The 21,050-nt window shown below is 34.3% G+C and overlaps 1 protein-coding gene across 1 annotated transcript in view; it reads right to left on the bottom strand.

Annotated features, from left to right (window-relative positions):
* LOC124359495 (POC1 centriolar protein homolog A) overlaps positions 1-19,985 on the bottom strand; it is a 31,277-nt gene extending 11,292 nt beyond the window's left edge. The window contains exons 1-6 of the mRNA XM_046812266.1: positions 19,830-19,985; positions 17,282-17,561; positions 14,077-14,213; positions 11,921-12,075; positions 9,765-9,964; positions 259-378 (exon numbers count right to left, since the gene is read on the bottom strand). Of these exons, the coding sequence (XP_046668222.1) occupies positions 259-378; positions 9,765-9,964; positions 11,921-12,075; positions 14,077-14,213; positions 17,282-17,554 (885 nt within the window). The 5' untranslated portion in view covers positions 17,555-17,561; positions 19,830-19,985. The remainder of the gene's footprint in view (positions 1-258; positions 379-9,764; positions 9,965-11,920; positions 12,076-14,076; positions 14,214-17,281; positions 17,562-19,829) is intronic.
* Positions 19,986-21,050: the final 1,065 nt, after the last annotated feature.

Below are 21,050 nucleotides of genomic sequence, written 5' to 3'. Positions count from 1 at the left end.
AATGAGAAAATGCCACATCTCATAAGTAATTTTTATACTTTGTAAGAAACCTGCCATGTTTTTCTAGAAATATATCCAAATTGTTAAAATTTTTTACAATCAATTGCATCTAACTATTAGATTTTGATACTTCAAAATAGTAACTAATAAGCGGATCTTTCATGCAAAACGAAAACTTAAACCTATACTTTCCCAAACAAGTTTCAAACTACAGAACATTTTGAAAAGATTTAACAATTGAAAATGTTGAACATTTACCATTCTGTCCGCTCCACCAGATGCAAATAAATGACCATCGGATGAGAAAACAACAGATGTTACTGGACCCTCATGGCCTTCCAGAGTGTAAATCACTCTTCCTTCTATCAAATCAAAAACCTAGAACAAAATAATAATATTAGAACAAAGGGTTCAAATTGTAACAAGTAAACTGTATTAACAAAATTTAAAAACTATACATTAAAAGATTTATCTTTAAAATATTTGTAGTCCTTTTTTATATTCTTAGATTTGGATCACAGTAGCCTAAAAAGTTTATAGCATATCTGTGATTGATCAGGTACATGGTAAATCTTGTAGACGAGATCATTCTTTGAACATGTTCTTTGTATTGTGATCTAAAAATTCTCCTTGATTGACTTTTAATTTTATACTCATATATTTTATTATTAACTTTCGAATAGGACTGTTAAATATTTTGTATATATTTAGGTATTAAAAAAGGTGGCTACTGACAACCTCTTTTAAATACCCGGTTTTCCCAGTTGAAAATTTCCGATTCTTTAGTTCATTTTAAAACCGAATAAACAACTGTAATACTGTATTTAACTCTTATGGTGAGTGGAAAGGAGGTTTATTGTCACCAGCTGTATTTTTAGGAAATGCCATGAAACTGCAGTGGTCTAGCAAATTTTGACGATGACAATATGCGAGAAATTTGGTAATGACTCATCGCTACCACCTATTTGAAGCCCTTAGTTTTTATCTCTGTGTCTTCCAATGTGTGGACATAACATCATGTATACCTAGTAACTTTACTTTCTGTGATGTTTGGAAAATACAAGTATCCAGTTTGAAAAACAACAAACGATTACCCACACAGCGTTATCGTGAGGCATACTGCAGTCCAGCATTGCGGATCAGAGGTCTGTGGTGAACGATCTGTCAGAACGAGACTACAATTTTGCCGGTACACAATGTCGGTTCAGTGCAACCAATAAATAAACTGAATACTCGTATTTTCATCTGAACTCTTACTTACTTTTAACTTTGACCGTTTGGGAAAAAAAGCCTAAGATTCAGGGAAATGAATATAATTTTAAAACTACTAGCCATATCCTCTATCTACTCCTTTGATAGAAATGGTAGCTTATAAAAAAAGCTTCCAGATTATATGCATTTACATAAAAATGTATGGATATATATATATATATATATATATATATATATATATATAAATGTATAGGACCAGCAGACATCATGGCGTTAACAAATACAGACGTAGACAATACAAACTTCAATTAAAATATTGTTTATACACAAACAACTAAACAACACGTTTTAGCAATCTCTATTTTGCATAGTGTCAATCAGTTGTAGTCCACAAATCTATATATATAAAAATGAATGTTTGTATGTTTGTCCTTTATGGAATCGTGAACTATTGGACCGATCATGATGAAAATTTGTACGTATATGTATTTTTCCACGGAGAAGGTTTATAAGCTATGCCCATCCCTTTCCCGATTCAGGATTCCGCCCCACTGGTTACAGAAATACCCATAAGAAATGCATTGCAGCAAACATATGTTAACGTCTTTTCAAATTTTTAATCAGCTGTTCTTTGTAAACATATATTACACTTATAGTTTTAAAGCATAGAGTAAGCTTAAGAGAAACGACAAATTTTGTTTAAACTGTTTTTGCAATCACTGTTAAACATAGACTTTACTATCCAGATAATACAATTCAAATTTGACGTAAAAATTCACCTTTAACTGCAATATTTATTTAATATAAACCATGCTCATGCTTGATCAGAAGAGTAATGCAGATATCATAATTACTATCTTACGTTGGCTACAAATATAAAGAATGTTATAAAATCAACCTTAGTTGTTTTTTTTGACAGAAGTATGGTTCTCAAAACTCCGTGTGTACATATTCTCTCGATCGAGACAACAAAGCAAGCTCAATCGTGGCATCGGAGATATAACTAATTTAATCTAAAATTTATTATAGTAAAAAAAAAAAATTTACTAAGTAATATAAGGACTTCGGTTCTTAAGATTTGCGTGCGAAGCCGTGGGTAACAGCTAGATAGAGGCAGGAATATGGTACATACCTTCATAATACGCCCAAGAGGCTCACGATGGAACGACTATCAATTATCTCAGCAATGTTTAGAATGTGATAGAAAAAGAATAAGTGAATATAGTGTACTGTTTTCAACGGGAAATTGCGTGCGAAGCCGCGGGCAACTTTTGCAAAAAATTATTGAAATGCGCAGCAAAGCGCGCCGGGCCCGCTAGTAAAAATATAAATCTTGTGACCATGCACCAAAATAAATATAGAAAATACTAACTATAAATAAATATTATTTGCTGAACTACAGTAATTTTTCTAATCTATCTAAATTTTTTTCAAACAGAAAGTAAAAAATGTGTTAGCAATTGGTAATTTGCATACAGCCGATCAGTTATTATCCACAAATATACTTATTTATGGATAATTACTTGAGATTCAACTCCCACACATCACAAGTTGTAATATTGTGAAGTAGTAATTTTTCAAGCGTATTTTAAACAATTCTGTTGGTAATGGAATCAAATAAAAAGAGCTGCGGTATCGAGTATCAGAATCAATCTATCCCTAGTAAAAATTCCAGGAACATTATAAAAATACATGCATGTTTATCCACAGTCCAAAATACATCCATAATTCACGTTTTTTCCAAATTATAATCGTTGGTGGCAGCCCTGGTTATAGTCCCTCGAAAATATCGTAGTTTCAAATATATCCCACTGGTGGCCAATATATGAAGAATGTATCAGAAAGTTATCTGCTACAGAAACTACCGAAATGAAGTTAATTTGTGATCTGTAGTAGAATAAGTATACACCAGTAGAACATAACCTTCCACAGTTGTCCCCAGAATACCAGCATAATTAATTACTGACTTATATTTTGGGTTTGCCCTTTAAGATAATACAAGAATAGAACCACTTCATCACCACAACATAAATAAATAGAAGAAAGACTTTGATTCAAGAACACAAGACACAGGTTGTTCGTTAGATTATACTCATTGAGTACAAAACAACATGACGTACGGCTTTTCATACACGTTAGACTATTTGGTTTGAACAGTTCCAATAGTGTCCGACTATATGAAGGGAAGTTGTTCAGATGAATAGTTGATCGGAGAACTGACGGAATTTGTACCAGACATCGTCCAGCCAATGCCACTGTGATGACGAACCCAACGTGTTTGGTAGACGAGACTGGCAAGTAAAGTTGCAAGATAATTTGTGCAACTACTGTCGCACAATGTACAATACTGTATAAGCAATTATACTTGTGAGAACTGTCATAAGTACTTGCTGCTGGTATATCACTGGTTGTTCCGGGAGTCAGTTTAAAGTCTGTCTAGAGAGAAGATTTCTTTATTCCAAAACACACATTGAGCTACATTAAATATAAACATCAACTGTACATGAATAGCGTCAATATATATAAAAATCTAAAACTAAAATTAAAACTAACACTAATATTTACAATTAGATTTTAAGCGGTTTTCTGCTAATTGTTTTATAATAATTATCTGATTGAGTATAGATCTTTATTTGTGAAATATTTCTTTACTTCGCTATCAAACTTTTTGCCATTGTAATCTTTTATTTCTTTGGGTAAACAGTTAAAACATTCTTTCCCCATAAATTCTGTTTTCATTTTATAGAATGTCAAGTTATGTTTGTCAGTGCTGATTTTATTACGTGTATTGTAGTTATGCTTTATTGTTAAAAATTTTGTAGAATTACTTTTAACATATTTAATGACCTCCGTAACATAAAGACTATAAATTGTTGGAATGTTGAGCTCACTAAACAGGTGTTTTACTGAATCTCATCTGTTTAGGTTTAATATTACTCTAACTGCTTTTTTTTAGCATTTTTAGAATCTTGTCAAGATTTTATTTGGATGTTGCTCCATAGATACTTATTCCATATGCTAATTGTGAATGAATGAGTGCGTAATAAATTTTCTTTTAGAGCACTTTGGTCGCATAACTTTGACATATGCCGTAAGGGCGTAGAGTCCAGATGAAATTTTATTTAATACATTGTTAACATGTTTATTCAAGAAAGGTGTTCATCTATGATTAAACCTAAAAATTCTGTATAATTTTCTTGTGTTATGAGATCATTGCCAATTATAAGTGATGGTTCAATTTTGTTTTGTTGAGCATGTTATGAAATTGGATTATTTTGAAACAACAGATTATGATTTTTTAATAATTCTTCAATGACTGCTAGCTCAATATAGGCAGAAATCTCTATCTCTTCCTTCGAATTGCCCGTTACTACCATATTAGTGTCATCTGCATATATACACATTTTACTTTGATTAATATTTTTGGTTATCCCTCCAAAACAGCAAATAAAAAGTAGGGGTCCCAATATTGAGCCTTGGGGAACACCATACTTGATTGTTTGCTGGGCTGAGTAGCACAATCCACACACAGCAGTGATATCTAAGCATCACAAAAGCTCTTGCACCTACTTAGTGTTGTGACTTTTACTGTAGAACAGAATCAGAATCATTTTATTGTCGTCCAACAATTACAAAATTGTATTGACAAAGTCAAATATGATATTAAAAATATCACTAAGTAGGCCTACAGAGCCTAAAATAAATACAATCTATATCTATGTTAAAAGTTTAAAATTGTTTAAAATTTTAAAATTGTAAGTCACTAAAATTAGCATTAAAAATCTCACCTACATAATAAAATATTTTTCTCTTGAGCCACTCTGCAACAACATTCTTAAACCTACCAACAGAAATTGATCTAGCACTTAATGGTAACTTATTGAATAGCCTAGCTCCGGTTATTGCATAGTTCTGTTGAGTTTTACTTAACCTAGCATATTGCACATCAATTGTATTTTTAATTCTAGTGTTGTGTTCATGGTTAAAGCTTCTAAGATTGAAAGAGTCGAGATTTTCCTTAACAAAAACTAAACTGTGTAATATATATATATACATGGAAGCGTAAGTATACCCAGTTCTTCAAAAAATGGCCTACAGGACTCATTGTCGCTAATTCCTACTATGCAGCGTATGGCTTTCTTTTGCCACTTAAACACAGTCTTGGCTCCACTAGAGTTGCCCCACAGTAAAACCCCATACAGAAGGTGTACATTAAAGAAAGCGTAATATGCACTAATGACAAGATTAAGACTTGTATACAATTTTAGTTTTTTTAGTATAAATATTACTCTTGCCAATCTAATACATAAATGGTTTGTATGGATTCCCCAGCTAAGCTTTGAATCTAAATTGATACCAAGTAGTTTTACAGACTTATTTACAGAATTACGTAAACTAAAGACAATTTCCTCGGTCTTGTTATTATTCACAGTTAATTTATTAGCAGAGAACCAGAGATAGGACCTTTCCCTCATATAGCCCATAATGACATCATTTAATTTTGAGTCTCTGTCTGATGATAACAGAGTAGTATCATCAGCATACAAGACAACCTTACCAGGGACAAATTTAGGTAGATCATTAATGAAGACAGTAAACAAGAAGGGGCCCAAGACTGAGCCCTGGGGAACCCCGCTTGCCACCCTCTTAAGTCCTGATCTCTGGTCACCTACTTTGACAAGCTGAAGTCTATTGCTCAAATAAGACATAATCAAAGACAAAGCATTGTTCTCCAGACCATAATATTTCAATTTTTGAATGAGTTCATCATGAGGTACAACGTCAAATGCCTTACTTAAATCCAATAACACAGCAGCTGTTTCTTCCTTATTTTCAAGGCTATTCAATACATAAGAGACAATATTTTCTACAGCTTTAACAGTTGACAGATTTTTCCTAAACCCATACTGAGATGAAGAAATCAAATTATTGTACTCAAAGTAATATTCCAATTGGTTTTTCACAATAGTCTCTATTAACTTTGATATAACAGGTACTAGGGCAATAGGCCGGTAATTGTTTAAATTCATTTTGTCACCCTTCTTATGTATATGTACTGTTATTGTTATTTTAAGGCACTGTGGATATATTCCATCAGTAAGCACCCAGTTTATCAGCTGTGTTAAAGGATAGATTATAGCATCTAATATTTCCTTTAATACAAAGTTGGAAAGTCCATAGACATCTTCTGATCTGGAATTACTTAACCTATACACAGAACTATATACATCTCTACTATTTACAACTGTCCACTTAAAACTAGATAGGCCAGGGGGTTTAATACCTGACGATTTCAACATATAAACAGAACTTGCTACATCTAAAATATCACAGTTATTTTTTAACACATTAACAACATTAATAAAAAAGCTATTAAAATCATCAGCTGTTATTGGGATTTTTTCTTTGGCTTTGTTAGGCACACGACCTGTTTCAGCGTTTATAACTTTCCATGCAGCTTTACATTTATTGTGTGACTCAAAAATAAACTTTTCATTTGTTCTTTTTTTAGCCAAAATAATTTCCTGCCTATACATTTTCTTAAGCCTACCATGAATTGCCATGCACTGAGGATCAGTCCTTCCTTTTTCATGACTTAAGTCTAATAATAGCCTTATTTCCCTTAGCAGAGGAGTGTACCAGTTCAACTTTAAGCTTTTTGACTTATATCTAGGCCTACTATGGTTGACAAGACTTTTCTTTTTAAGAGGGCATGATTCATTTAAACAATCAGATAAAACTTGCAGAAAAGTTTGAAAAGCTAACTCAACATTAGTTACTGTTAAAAAAATGCTATCCCAGGTTACAGATCTTAACCTATGCTTAAGTATATCTAGACAAGGTTTGCTCAAAAGCCTATGTGTATCAAATGTACAGTGAATATTTTGAAAAGGTTCAGAAGATGAGGTTAGGTGTTGCATATTACAATTTAAAAGTAGTGCTCAATGGTCAGAAAGATGAGGTTGGATAATTTCACAGGTGAGCATTGAGGGGTGTAGGTTAGTGATAAAATTATCAAGACAGGAGGTAAGGCGGGTGGGCTGGAAATTTAAACAGACAAAATCAAGAGATCGTAGAATATTAACAAAGTTTTGCACTTTAGGGTCGTCACTTTTTGGATCCATGTTTATATCGCCAGCAATTATCATCTTGAAATTTCTGTATTTATTTAAAAAGTCAATAAGATTAGCCAGCTTCTCCGTAAAGATGTCGACTGACGAATCGGGTGTACGATATACAGACACAGTCAGTAAGCGCAAAGTAGGAAAAACTATCACAGCCACTTCAAATTGCTTAATTTCACACAGGCAATGGATGTCAACAACTTCAAACGCATGTAAAAAAGTGTTTTTCACAAATATTGCCACTCCGCCAAATGAAGTAGGCCTACAATAACTAGCAGCTAGTAGAAAACCTGCTGGTACACTAATCTGCATCATACACTTTATCCCAGAGGGTAAAGGGAACACTAACCTTAAAAGAACTATAACCAGGGTACCTGTTCTTAAGTTTCGTAACTCCATAGTTACCGTTTGCACCTTCATTAATATATCTTTTCACGGCCATACAGTCAACATCCTCATCAAACCTGGATACAAACAGAAACCTACTCTTCTCGACAACTTTGAGTTGGTCATTTCTTGTTGCACGTCCCGTAATAAAATCAGCGCGATTTTGGTTTTGCAGTTTATTGAAACCAATATTTACACCACGCTTTCTTTTGGCTTGAACTACTTTGAAAACCGTACAATCGGATTCAACTTTACTCATCTTCGTAATTATTGTCCCCGATTCTGATAGTGACCGTTTTCCCCAAACAACAGTAGAATAGGAATTGGGGACTGGAACAGAACTGCCTTGCTTAGAGTTAGGAGACTGAGTATTGTCATGAAGCCTCACAGTTGTTTGCCCATTAACACGACCAATTGGATCTTCTGCAGCCTTAGAAACTTTTTCCTTCCTCTTTGGAATAGTTATTTCCCTCAAAAAGCTGTTTGACGGAACAGAAAACTTGCTGAACATTATGCTAGTGTAAACACAGCTAATTCAGTAGAGGTTTGGATGTGACCATGATATTTAAACACAACTTCACTTTTTTTGTTTTAACCTATGTAATTAGACATCCAGTCGGAACATGTGTGTGAGAGGCAATCGTTCATACACCAACCGAGGCCTCGGCCGTGATATGAGTAACCAGTGGTGGGCAGTAGGCTTTATAGCAGTGACTTGAAGTTTAATGTTTGTATTGCAAATACGACAGACCTGAGCGAGCACCAGGGTGCTACCAAACAGTGCCGCTGACCTGTCACCAATTCCAGACACACAAGTTTTCTTCTACCGCAAAGCCCTCAGTTCAATCTGTCATAGCTGTGCATAATGTCAGACCCAAATGCCCTCTTCTCAGCTTTACTTGTTGTTACAAAACTACTATTTTCTTCTCCAAAAGGTGTCTTATCAGGTCTGGTCAAAATCAAACTGAATTCTTGTGTACTCAAAACCAGGTTGCATCTCTTATTAAAACTGTCTAAATAGATGATAATATTCACCGAACTGAAGTCTAAACCAGTTTATAGAGTGAACATTGTAGATTGTAGGCCTGAACAATCTATCTAAGAATGTCTTTTTCAAAATGCTATTTTCACTCAAGGATAAGAATTGGAAAACTTCGTTCAGACTTATTTCAGTGACTGAATAAAACTAAAATACAAAAACAGCATTTGTATAGTGGTAACTACTGCATTGCTGCTTACAACTACCACTTGTATAGTGGCCGAGGCCTGAGACGATTGTCCAATGGATTGTTATGTGTTTGGGGGCTTGCCACAACACAGGGGTAGATCTAACCAAGATAAACTCCACTACACTAGTGTTGTAAGTTTGTAAGTTTCACATACAATGTTCTTGGATTAATCAAGGCCTGATTCGAGGAGGTGTCAAAAGTATTCTTGATTTCATAAGTTCTTAGAAACGGAACAATTGTTTTTAAGATATTTCCGATTCTACAGGAAGACTCCCAGGTTATGATGATTCTGTCAAATTCTTGGTTTATTCCCCCGGTTGGGTTACTACCCTGTTAAATATTATAGTTCATAAAACTTTGTATACATATAACAACAGTTGTTCACAAAGTTGCTTTAACACATAAAAAGTGACATGAACTTTTAAAGGTTTTTTATTATATACATTTTAAAAAACTAAATCAAACTATTTTCCAAAATATTACCATTTACATTTACAATTGAATCGTATCTATGAACAGGTTTTTCAAAAATTCTGCTGTCTGTGCAGGTTGGTTAATTGTTGACTGGCATATTTGTTGCAACGAGGTGTCACCACACTTCATTAATTATTTCTTTTCTTTGAAATTGACATAAGAAACACGTGTCTGATAAGAAAACCAATACCAAGATGTCTGATTAACTAAGTTAAAAGTACTTGAAGGTATTTTATTACCAAAAGTTAATATTAAATAATATTTGTAATGGGAAAAGTACAACTATTTATATCTTTGAACTTATATGAATAACAAAACTAAAGATAAGAACTTTTACCTTAACATTCTTATCATTGGAGCCTGATATCAGGAATTTTCCATTAGGGTGGAAACATATTTGGTTGACAGCCTTGTTATGTGCTGGATAGTATTGCCGTAGTTTATGATCACGAATGTCATAGATTTTAATTGAATTATCAGATAAGCAAACAGCAATACATTTGTCATTGGGGTGAAACTGGACATATTGTGGAACTCCTGAAACATTATAACGCAAATATTATGCTTTACTTAAAAATATTTAAATAGGCAAGAACATTTGAGTACATACATTGGCTTACTTTATAAAATATGAATGAGATATTTATTTAATCATACTTGAAATTGCAAATTAACCAGTTGATAAATTTTGGTTTCCCATGCAATTCTTTCTACACAGTTAAAGTTAATAATAGTGCAGAATTCTGAATTTTGGGTTCTTCTTGTACCTGACTTTTCTCCATCACTAGAATTTACACCAATATTTAACCTCAACAAAAGACAATATTATTTATTAATAAATTCTTTGAGAATTACTATGGCGTCAAAATGACACATTTAGTTTTCAATCACAGTACAGGTTACTAAATGGTTAAGCTTCCAAATACCACTGAATCCTTCAGTTTAAGGATGTGTTTATGATATAAAAATGAATGATTTAGTAGCCATCTCCCACCTCTCTCTTGATATCAATGTCCCCTTCATGAAAATGTCTTTTAAACACCTTAAACACACAAAGCTGTGTGCAGTACTTTTGATTGCTGTATGCATGCAGGTCTCTACCTCTCATGGTTGTTGAGGTATGTAATGTATAACATGACCGTGGATGTATGGGAATACAGAGGTAACTATTTTCATTTCTTTAAATGTAGTTTAGCAATATTCAAGAGCATTAAGTCAAACTATTAGATTTACTTTTTTTTTTGGAAACAGATATGTATGTTACAAGTTTTGTACAAGTCTTCCCCCAATCTGTTATGCCATGTTGTAGGTGGGCTTCGACATGTACCAGTACATTTAGGACATAGTACTGTAGTTCAGTTTTTCACAGAGCTAATCAATGTAAGGATTCCAAGTGAGTTTCTTGTTAATAATAACTCACAAACATTTGGCTTTGTTTTGTAGGTTCCTAAAAATATTACACAAATACTTCTGAGAGAATAATGAATGCTAAATGATTGGAATTAAGTGATGATTTTACTTAAGGAAAGTGTTAAGAACGATTATAACAATACACAGGTATACACTAAATTCATTTTAAGATCAACGTAAAAATTAAAAAAATTAAAAATAATTTTATAAACGCAGCCTAATCTTTTTAGTTAGACTTCTTGTCCATTACAATTGACAAGTTCAACCTCAAAATCCCTTTGATTAACCAGTTCTGTTGTTCCTGGCCCCTTGTTCCTCACAGGATGTATTTACATCCCCTTTTTCAGTGGGCAGAGAGGTAAGGTGTAGAAGTTTGTGGGGACTCTGCTTAAAAAAAGTCTTTGAAGGTGAAAATGGGAGAGTTGGTGGGATTGTAAATAACTTATTTGATATACCTTCTTGTTTCATGCTTTAGGAATTTTATAAAATAACTTATTACAAATAATTATGACAATACAGACCAATAATGTTGCTAGTAATGTAAAACCATGGTACTGTAAATGTCAATCTGAAAAAACAATCTGCTATAAACCTGTCCCCAAGAGCTGATGTTATCGTAAAAGAAATTAATAAGTACGCCTACCGCAAACCAATTGTTTCGCTCCGTAAATCAACATGACAATGCATAACAGCTAAACAGTAAACTTGTTTAAATAAATGTTCTTACCATATTGGTAACATTATAGAGGCTTTTTGGCAGTGAATGTATTAAGAAAGCATTTTACCAAATTTAAAAACATATTTTATTTATTGTGAGTATTTTACTATGCTTTTAACTATGCACCTATTATGTTTTAAACAAAATTGGGTATACAAGTACATAAAGGTTATGACTATCATCTGTGTCAAGGCAAAAGTTTCTGTTTCAGAAATTGAAATAGAATTGGACTAAATATGTATGATATATTTATTATAGTCTTGGAAGTACTTAAGCATTTAATTATTTCATATACGCTAATCATAAATTATACAAATGAGTTAATGAAACAAATCAGTTATAAATTATTATGAGATAATAGATACCTTCAGGTTCTTGGTAAGTATGGATACAACAACCACTCAATTTGTCCCATAGTTTAACAGTTTTATCTTCTGAACAAGAGACGATGAGTCTACTAGCATGGGAAAATCTGGCACAGTTGACCCAATTTGTATGGCCATGATAAGTTGTCAGAAACCTGCAAACAGTTTTAGGAGACAAATTGTAATATACCATATAACAATACAAAAATCATAAAATATTGACAGATTGATGTGGATCATGAACACTCCTTGTGAGAGGAAACAAAAGTGATGGGAATATTGTCAAGTATTGTCCAGAACTCTTGTAAATTACTGCACAAGTTTGAATTCAAGAAAGTGATAAAAATATTGAAATTTATTTATGTTTTTTAAGTTTGAATCTATTAAGTTCTAGTTAATATAAAAGTACTTGTAGTACAGAAGTGAATAGAATATGTTTACACACTAAAACAAAACACTAATTTTGTTGTTAGGTACACTTTGTATACAAAATCAGCATATTGCAATTAATTGTCCTCATTGTAACACTTAAGAAAAAGTTCTACGCAACTTCATTGATCATGACCCTCAAAGCTCATAACCACCCATGATTCTAAAATTTATATATATGAGAGCTATCCGGAAAGTATCAGACATTTTGATATTGCTGAAAAACAAGTTTATTGATCGAAATCAAACTTTAGACTCCTTCAAAGTACTCTCCATTGGATATAATGAACTTGTTCAAATGATCCTTCCACTTTGAGAAACAAGTTACAAAGTCTGCTTTTGGGATCGCCATTACATTCCATTTAATCTCTTCTATTGTTAGAAATCTAGTCCCTTAGAGCTGGAATTTTAATTTCAGGAGCAGCCAGAAATCAATGTCAGTGGTCATGATTTCATACAAGTCTTACATGACTCTTCATGACATAATTTCAGTAGGAAACTTGGGTCAAATTCCACAACCACTTGTTTCAAACCCAAATTCTTAGGCAGAATTTCGGGAACAATGATTTTGGTATGTCCAAATTTCCCTCTAACTCATGCATTGAAGAACATATGCGATGATTATGTACTGAGCAGTCCTGGACTGAATACCGAGCTACGCGCTGGTTATACATAGTCTATGTTTAACCACTCTTTATTGTTACGGGCCGTTTTAGTTCTGAAGATATCCGACAGATATCGCCATGGTCTTTACTGGTTCCTTTACTAAGAAGATAATACATTTCATTTCGTTCTGTTACTGGCAGCATTAAATTGACCACCTGTTTGATAGAACGTTTGTCATTGTTTTCATTGGTCAGCTACAAAATGAGAGATTAGGTGTGTTGTTTTGTTTTTGATTAGTTGTGAGATAAAAAAAAAAGTAAAGTAAAGAATGTCTTATTTTACCAGGCGAAGTTAGGGCTAAGAAGCCCTCTCTAACACTTAACCTTAAAGGTGACTTCCGAACCACCACCAATGGCCGGGCAGGCGGGCCGCTTGTAAGGACAGGATCGCTCAGCGGTCACCTGTCCAAGCAGCAGGCACGCTCGGCGTTGCTTGATCTGGTTATCTTGCGATAACCGCCGTACCCACTACACTGCGCCATTGGCAAATGGAGATTGGAGATTGATCATAACGGTTAAAAAAGTCTGTGGGATTCAGTTGTTGCTTTGTGATTAGACAGTGATTACGAGTGCAATTCTGATATCAGTGATAGTGATGGAAGTGTATAAAAGACGTAATTTCCCGTGCTCAAAAACAGTTTGTCGATTTATGGTTTGTACGAGGATAAAAAACTTGAACTTAAAGATGAAGGTTATTTGTATTATTTTATAATATTGTATCTAATTACAACAATTTGCTTCTAAATATTGCTCAGGGATGTCAGGGTAGTAAAAAATAAACATACCGCAACATGTTGACACTGCTTTAAGAAAAATACAAAAATACAACAGTAATATCAATACAGCAGGTGGATTGAACCATTGCGACGTAACTGTTCAAAGGGTGAATAAAAGTTACACACCGAATTAGAGTATAACCACGTTTGTAGTCAACCTAACAGAAGAGCAGCCATGGCCTTAGCTGCTTGGCGAATGATTCTTTTTATACCAGACTGACGAGTAAGTAGTTTTATGTAAATTTCTAACTAATATAACAATCAAAATAACAAAACAGTAACTTACCTATTGCAGTGTTCAGATAACCACATTTTGATATTCTTATCATTTGATGCTGTTATGAAAGATGATGAATCTGGTGAAAACTGAACAGAGCGGATAGCTGATGTGTGAGCCTTGAAACCTCTGGATCTTGGTTTAATCTGAAAAAAATACACTATTGAAATTTAACAGAATATTAGTTTTTTCAACATGTCACTAGAATTAAATTAACCTTATGATGTTTGGCTATTGTGTTTTTATTTTGTATTGTTCATAACATAATTGATAGTTAAGAAAACTTGATTTAACAAATGTTTTTCATTGATATCTGAAATAATAGTCTAATAAATCATTAACAAGTACTAATTCAAGAATTTAGGCTTAAAAAATTGCATTCCTATATACCACTTAAAACCACATTTCTTGTATATTCTCGTTCCATCTCATATTGGAGTTTGTATAGTCAAAACCATAATATTATGTCCAAAAAATGATAAAAAAAGTTAAAAAACATCTGTCTGCATTACCTTGTAAAAGTAAATATATTTATTGGCTGAGTGTAAGCAAAGAAGTCTATTGCTAGAGGGGCTGGAAAAATTTAATTCTGTTTGTTTAGATATAATATCTCAAAAACAAACTGACCAACAGACTTGAAAGTTTGCATGACGCTTAATTTCTGTATGGGCAACACTTAATTTGTTGACTCCACAGGATTTAACTGAGCATTAGCAAATATTTTTACAATGATCTTAAAACTGCAATAACAGTATAGAAGCAGAATAAATAAATTCGTATAAATATTGAGTACAATCATATGAGATGTTAACATGAGACATTTTTATCTATAGAATAAAAAGAAACAAGAATAGGGTTGAAGGTCAATGTTAAATGAAGGTTCAACTTTTTTATTTCATCACACTCTTACGTTATAGAACACGCCCCAGTTAACCACAATTTTTATTATTTGAACACTGATATGAAATCTAACTTGATAAACAAAAATGTGAATACATCATGTGGCAATTTAGAGAAGGATTTCATGTGTGAACTTTAAATTTTGTATGAAACATCATTTCTAGATAGACAAGAATGATTTCTAGGTACTTTGGGATTATACCGACCACACCCAGACATGAATCGTTATTTCACATTTTGCTTCTACTGATTACTAGATTAGCGTAGAAAAATATTTCGTCAATATAAAACAGGAATTGTCTTATCGTAAACCCCTCCCCATCCTCAGACAGAGGTCAAAGTCGAGCGGTCTAGTTGATAACGTGATTGCAGAGTCTCGCCGCCCGTTCAGCTGGTGCGTCGCTTTGTTGTACTTCCGTGTACACCCCTACATTTCTCCAAACACAAAAATTCAACAAAAACAAACATTACCAAACAATAACTAAATTCTTTATTGAAAAAACACAAAAAACTTGTTTTTATTCTTGATTACACTCCGCCACCCAAAATGCAAGTGCCTCCGGCCATCAGCGCGGGCTTCGGCAGCTGCCCCGTGCTGATGTCAACGAAAGAAAAACATCCCTCGAGATAGTACTTATCAGTAAAATATCAAATTCTAGAGGGGCTGATCAGAAATATAAATTGAGTTGTAATGGAAAGACAATTATGTACCGTGCAAAAACTTAAATAATCATGTGATGCCGTGCGGCCTACCGTAATCGGGATTCTCGAGAAAGATAAGATAACAGCGACAACAATACCGATCACAGTACCTGGAAATGCTTGTTGATTGCTGGAATGTTAGTTCTGTTACTTAACTACATCGTTTTATAACGTTCTAAATTCATTGAAAAAAGTTTAAGTGTTGGGGGCATATAACGGAATTTGACCCCATTAACAATTGATAATCGTTGTAAGTTTGTAATTAAAGAGTAGTTTTTTCGTTCTCTCATGTCTGTTTCTATAAATTTATATTTTTGTGTTCTTCATACTGGTGTGGTCGGTATAATCCCAAAGTACCCAATTTCTTTAATCTGAAGGCTGTCTTTTCTGAACGTCCATCTGTCTGCAGGACATCTCAAGAATAAAATGAGCTAAGATTTGAAATCTTGTAAACAATCTCAGCAAAGCCTGTTAGACGATACATTGTATGGTGTATTCTTGCCTTGAATCATAGAAAGAATCAAATTTATATCTAAAATTAATGCATTCTGCCAGTAAGTTTTAGAACAAATATTAGTGCCCAGATGAAATCATACAAAAACCAGGGACGTCTCATTCATATAACACTTTAAGACAGTCCCGTTCATCAAGATCAAGTTAATGACCAACACATGTTTAAGAATACAATGTTTCTGTTTTAGTTTCTTACATAGTGTCTCACAAGGAGGAATAATTAAAGTTGAAATAAAATATTTCTTGAATAGTGTTATTTACATTTAACATATTTTAGCCATTCACATCCACTTTTATACTATTTAGACATTGCATTTCCTAGTAGATGTTGAAAATCACATTTTGAATATTAAAATAATGATATTAAATAACAAAACACAATATAGAGTTCACTTATACTGTATAGTAAATGCCTAATTCATGTTTTGCATAAGATTTACAATATTCTCATCTTACTGTACTAATAAATACACCATATTTTAAAATTTTAACCAATTTAACTGATTATCAATGCCCAGATATGGATACAAAGTTATACACACCTGATAGTTCATAAAGTAATTATACATGTGATCACTACTAAATAACACACTTGTTTAACAAACAACTGAGCATGGTAAACATAACATTTTGACGTAACTACTTAATTTAATAACAATTATAGTAGTTGTCAAAAGTAATTGTAGCATATTGTGTTAATCGATCTATCAATAAATATATCAAGTTCAATATTTTTTCAGTACATATTTAACCTGTCTTTCCTTAATACTTTAATATCAGAGAAAGAGAAATGATGCAATACATTTTTTAATCTCTTCCTTGATAGGTAGCCACTGTTGAATCCAAAGTTGTCATGCCAGGACTGGGTCAAGTCAACCACATTACAAATATGGCATTGAGATAATAAAGAATTTGTATAAAACTTCAGCCAAAAGACAATCCAGCTATGAATAAATGGAAGATAATAGTGGTTAATGTGGTGAAATATTTGTACTACCATTAATATTCCCACATCCAATAATTAAAAAAAAAAAACGAAACTGATATCAAGTAAGCCTTACAAATATATAACTTAATAACTTCTATTAAAAGAACTTACTGAGAGTTTCCACAAACGAACAGTTCTATCTTTGGAACATGATGCCAACATTTTATGCGAATGAGCAAAGTGTACATCAGTGACACTATCCGTATGATTCTCATACTTATAAGCACGAGCTTCTTTTTTGAAATTCCACAGCATCAAAGAGGCATCAGTACTACAGGACACCAGCTGAGTAGCATCTGGATTAAATGACAACCCTGTAATTTCTCCTTTGTGGCCGTTAAAGAGTCTCTCAAGAGTTGGATCGGAATCTCCTCCTGAGCTCATTTTTGTTCTGAAACATAATGGTTTTAGTTAGAATTTACAGATTCAAGGGAGATGACAATTATGCAGAAAAAAGTACTGTTGGCTTATGAATTAAATGTATAGAGTGTTTAGACCCCAAAAAAGACCATTTGTACAGGAACAGAATAGTTTTGGTTACCATTTTAGCATTCTAGAAAGAAGAAAAATGTTCTGGAAGAAGTACTGTTGACTGTACATAAACTTATCATAGTCATATTTTTTAAACCCTTAACAGAATTACTGTGTGTATGTATATATGTGTGTGTTGTATTATATAAGGAGTGTATTTCCAAGAAAAGTTCATTAGACAGTGGTAAATAACACTAACAATGTACAAGTACTATAAAAAAAAAAAAAAAAAAAAAAAAAAAAAAAAAAAAAAACTAACAACTACAAAAAAAGAAACTAACGTCACTTTGGGCTTTGGGGATGGGCTGAATAAATCCAGGTGATCCCCAATGGAGAAGGAAGTGCCTCCCCAGGGGTGGCACTGTTTCGGGTACTTTGGGATTATACCGACCACACCCAGACATGAATCGTTATTTCACATTTTGCTTCTACTGATTACTAGATTAGCGTAGAACAATATTTTGTCAATATAAAACAGGAATTGTCTTATCGCAAACCCCTCCCCACCCTCAGACAGAGGTCAAAGTCGAGCGGTCTAGTAGATAACGTGATTGCAGAGTCTCGCCGCCCGTTCAGCTGGTGCGTCGCTTTGTTATACTTCCGTGTTTTACCTCTACATTTCTCCAAACACAAAATTCAACAAAAACAAACATTACCAAACTAAACTCTTTATTGAAAAAACACTCAAAACTTGTTTTTATTCTTGATCACATTCCGCCACCCAAAATGCGAGTGCCTCCGGCCATCAGCATGGGCTTCGGCAGCACCTTTGGTGCTGCCCCGCACTGATGTCGGCGAAAGAAAAACATCCTTCGAGATAGTAACTATCAGTAAAATATCAAATTCTAGAGGGGCTGATCAGAAATATAAATTGAATTGTAATGGAAAGGCAATTATGTACCGTGCAAATCATGTGATGCCGCGCCCTGCCCTAATCGGGATTCTCGAGAAAGATAAAATAATAGCGACAACAATACCTGGAAATGTTTGTAATTTTGTAATTAAACAGTTGTTTTTTCGTTCTATCATGTTTGTTTCTATAAATTTATATTTTTGTGTTCTTCATACTGGTGTGGTCGGTATAATCCCAAAGTACCCTGTTTCGTGTCACTCTATAACCTATGAGGAGATCCAAATTCATTACTGGTGTGGATCTGCTTCTGCGGACTGCCTGAGGTTGAGCTAATTTTACTCATTCCTAGGATCTAGGCTATTGCTCTGAAAGGCATTCTCTGTGGTGATTGATCTAGGCGACTGATCAGATATCCCAAGTTGCATCACACACACACACATACATATATATATACTGTGGCCTTCCGATCCAATGGTGTAAACGTTCTGTGCCCGAGGAATGCATGGCACAGTAGCAAAACAGTGTGTCACAACCAGAGGCCTTTGGAGATGGGTGCTTCCAACCATAAACAGCAAATATAAATGCTTGTAAAAGGCTAAGCGATATAAAATCCGGCCCCGCTTATTGTACTCTACCCAATTCTTCTTCAAGAGAACCTGAATGCCATTAAATATTTTTATTACATAAAGGTAAGAATAAATTGACTCTCTTAGATTCTAATACTTGTTAGCCTATATCACATTTTACAAGGTGCAGTCCCACCAAGTTTCAAAATTAATAGGCTATTTAAAATTTTTGTTTAATTATGCATAATTTTTATACCACAATTATCTCCACATTCCACTGAAAAAATAATGTATTACATATATAGGTTTAGCCTACAATTTGTCTTAAGCAATGAAAAATGCCATTTATTTACACAATGACTGCCAGTTCCTGGGTTAATAAACATGTCTACTTCAAATTTAGTCTATGTACTAAATTTCTGTCTTTATCTTTCATGGTTTTTGTTGTATCAGTTAATCATGATATCTCCTTTTATGTATGTAGATTATGAATAAAACCATAAACATGTCAAGGTAGTTTGATTTATAATTTCTTTTTACTACATACAAAATGCTAAAAATGTAACCTGCCTAGGTTACACAGTAACTTAACTGCAAGTTCTAGGGTTACTGTTTAATCGTTTCTTAACAGATAACTGCATGCATTGATACTATAATTAGTATAAAGCCAATACACATACAACTGAACAATCTTGCTTTACATACTTACAATGCTAATGTATACTGTTAAAAACTAAAGACTGTAAAACATTCAAATTTAACTCATCCCCTCGCTGAGTAAGCAAAGTACGTACAGTTTACAGTACTGTAACCTGTAACAACCAATAACGTCAATTTTTGAAAACTGACCAAAGAAGAGTAAACAAGTCACGGTCACAGAACTAAAACAATGAATTTTTTCTTAACAACATTTTGATTTGTTTACAATCTGTTCAATTTGAGAAGAACAATAAGTAAATATTATATACAGAAACAACATTGACAATTAGAATTGAGTTAGATTTTTTTTTTTTATTTTTTTTTATGTAGGGAGAATGCATTTGCGCACGGAGTGTGGGACTCCCTTGCGGACTACCCACTAAACCCCCTACGGTCCACGGAGGGCCCGGGCCGGAACCCTTTCGGATGACATCTTGCCTGATCCGTGTGTCTTATGTCCCAACCAGGACAAAGCTACTTGTTTCGGAAGCTAGGGGTCGGCCAGGCATCCGTCTTCACGCTTCTGATGAAGGATCGCATGTACATGAGTGGTGACTGCATTCCAGGCGTCCTCACTCTGCAGCATCATCTCTACAATGGTCTCTGCCGAAACATCGACAACTGTGGTGGCGAGCGTTCGCCTGGCCTCGTTGAAGCGCCCGCAAGCGAAGAAGGTGTGATGAACATCATCATCTTCCTCCGGGCAGTAAGCACACCGAGGCGACCTGACTTTTCCCATCCTGTAGAGGTACTTCCTAAAGTAACCGTGCCCCGTCAGGAACTGACACAGGTAGAAATCTATCTCCCCGTGGACACGATCTATCCAGGATTGAAGCTCTAGAATGAGACGGAAGGTCCAGCGACCGTCCGATCCTTCCGTCCACCTCCGATGCCAAACCTGCAGAGTCTCCACCCTGGCAGCAGCCAAGACATCCTCTCTACCCCGCTCGGCAGCTTCCCGGAAGACGGTCTGTCTCTCGATGGCCAGCAGATCAATAGGAATCACCCCAGCCACGACCGCCACGGCCGAACCGGAAACGGTGCGATAGGCGCAGGCAACCCTAACTGCCGCTCTTCTCTGTACCGATAACAGCTTTTGACTGTATCGCCTTATCCTCATGACACCCGCCCAAACCTCTACGCCATACAGAAGGGTTGAGTTTACAGTAGACATGAGGAGGCGTCTCTTACTTGACCTAGGGCTTCCTACGTTAGCCATCAGCCTGCCGAG

This window comes from Homalodisca vitripennis, chromosome 4, assembly GCF_021130785.1.
Source record: "Homalodisca vitripennis isolate AUS2020 chromosome 4, UT_GWSS_2.1, whole genome shotgun sequence".
Lineage (NCBI taxonomy): Eukaryota > Metazoa > Arthropoda > Insecta > Hemiptera > Cicadellidae > Homalodisca > Homalodisca vitripennis.
The sequence above is the reverse complement of the archived record's forward strand: the minus strand, read 5'-3'. Positions and strand labels throughout refer to the sequence as shown.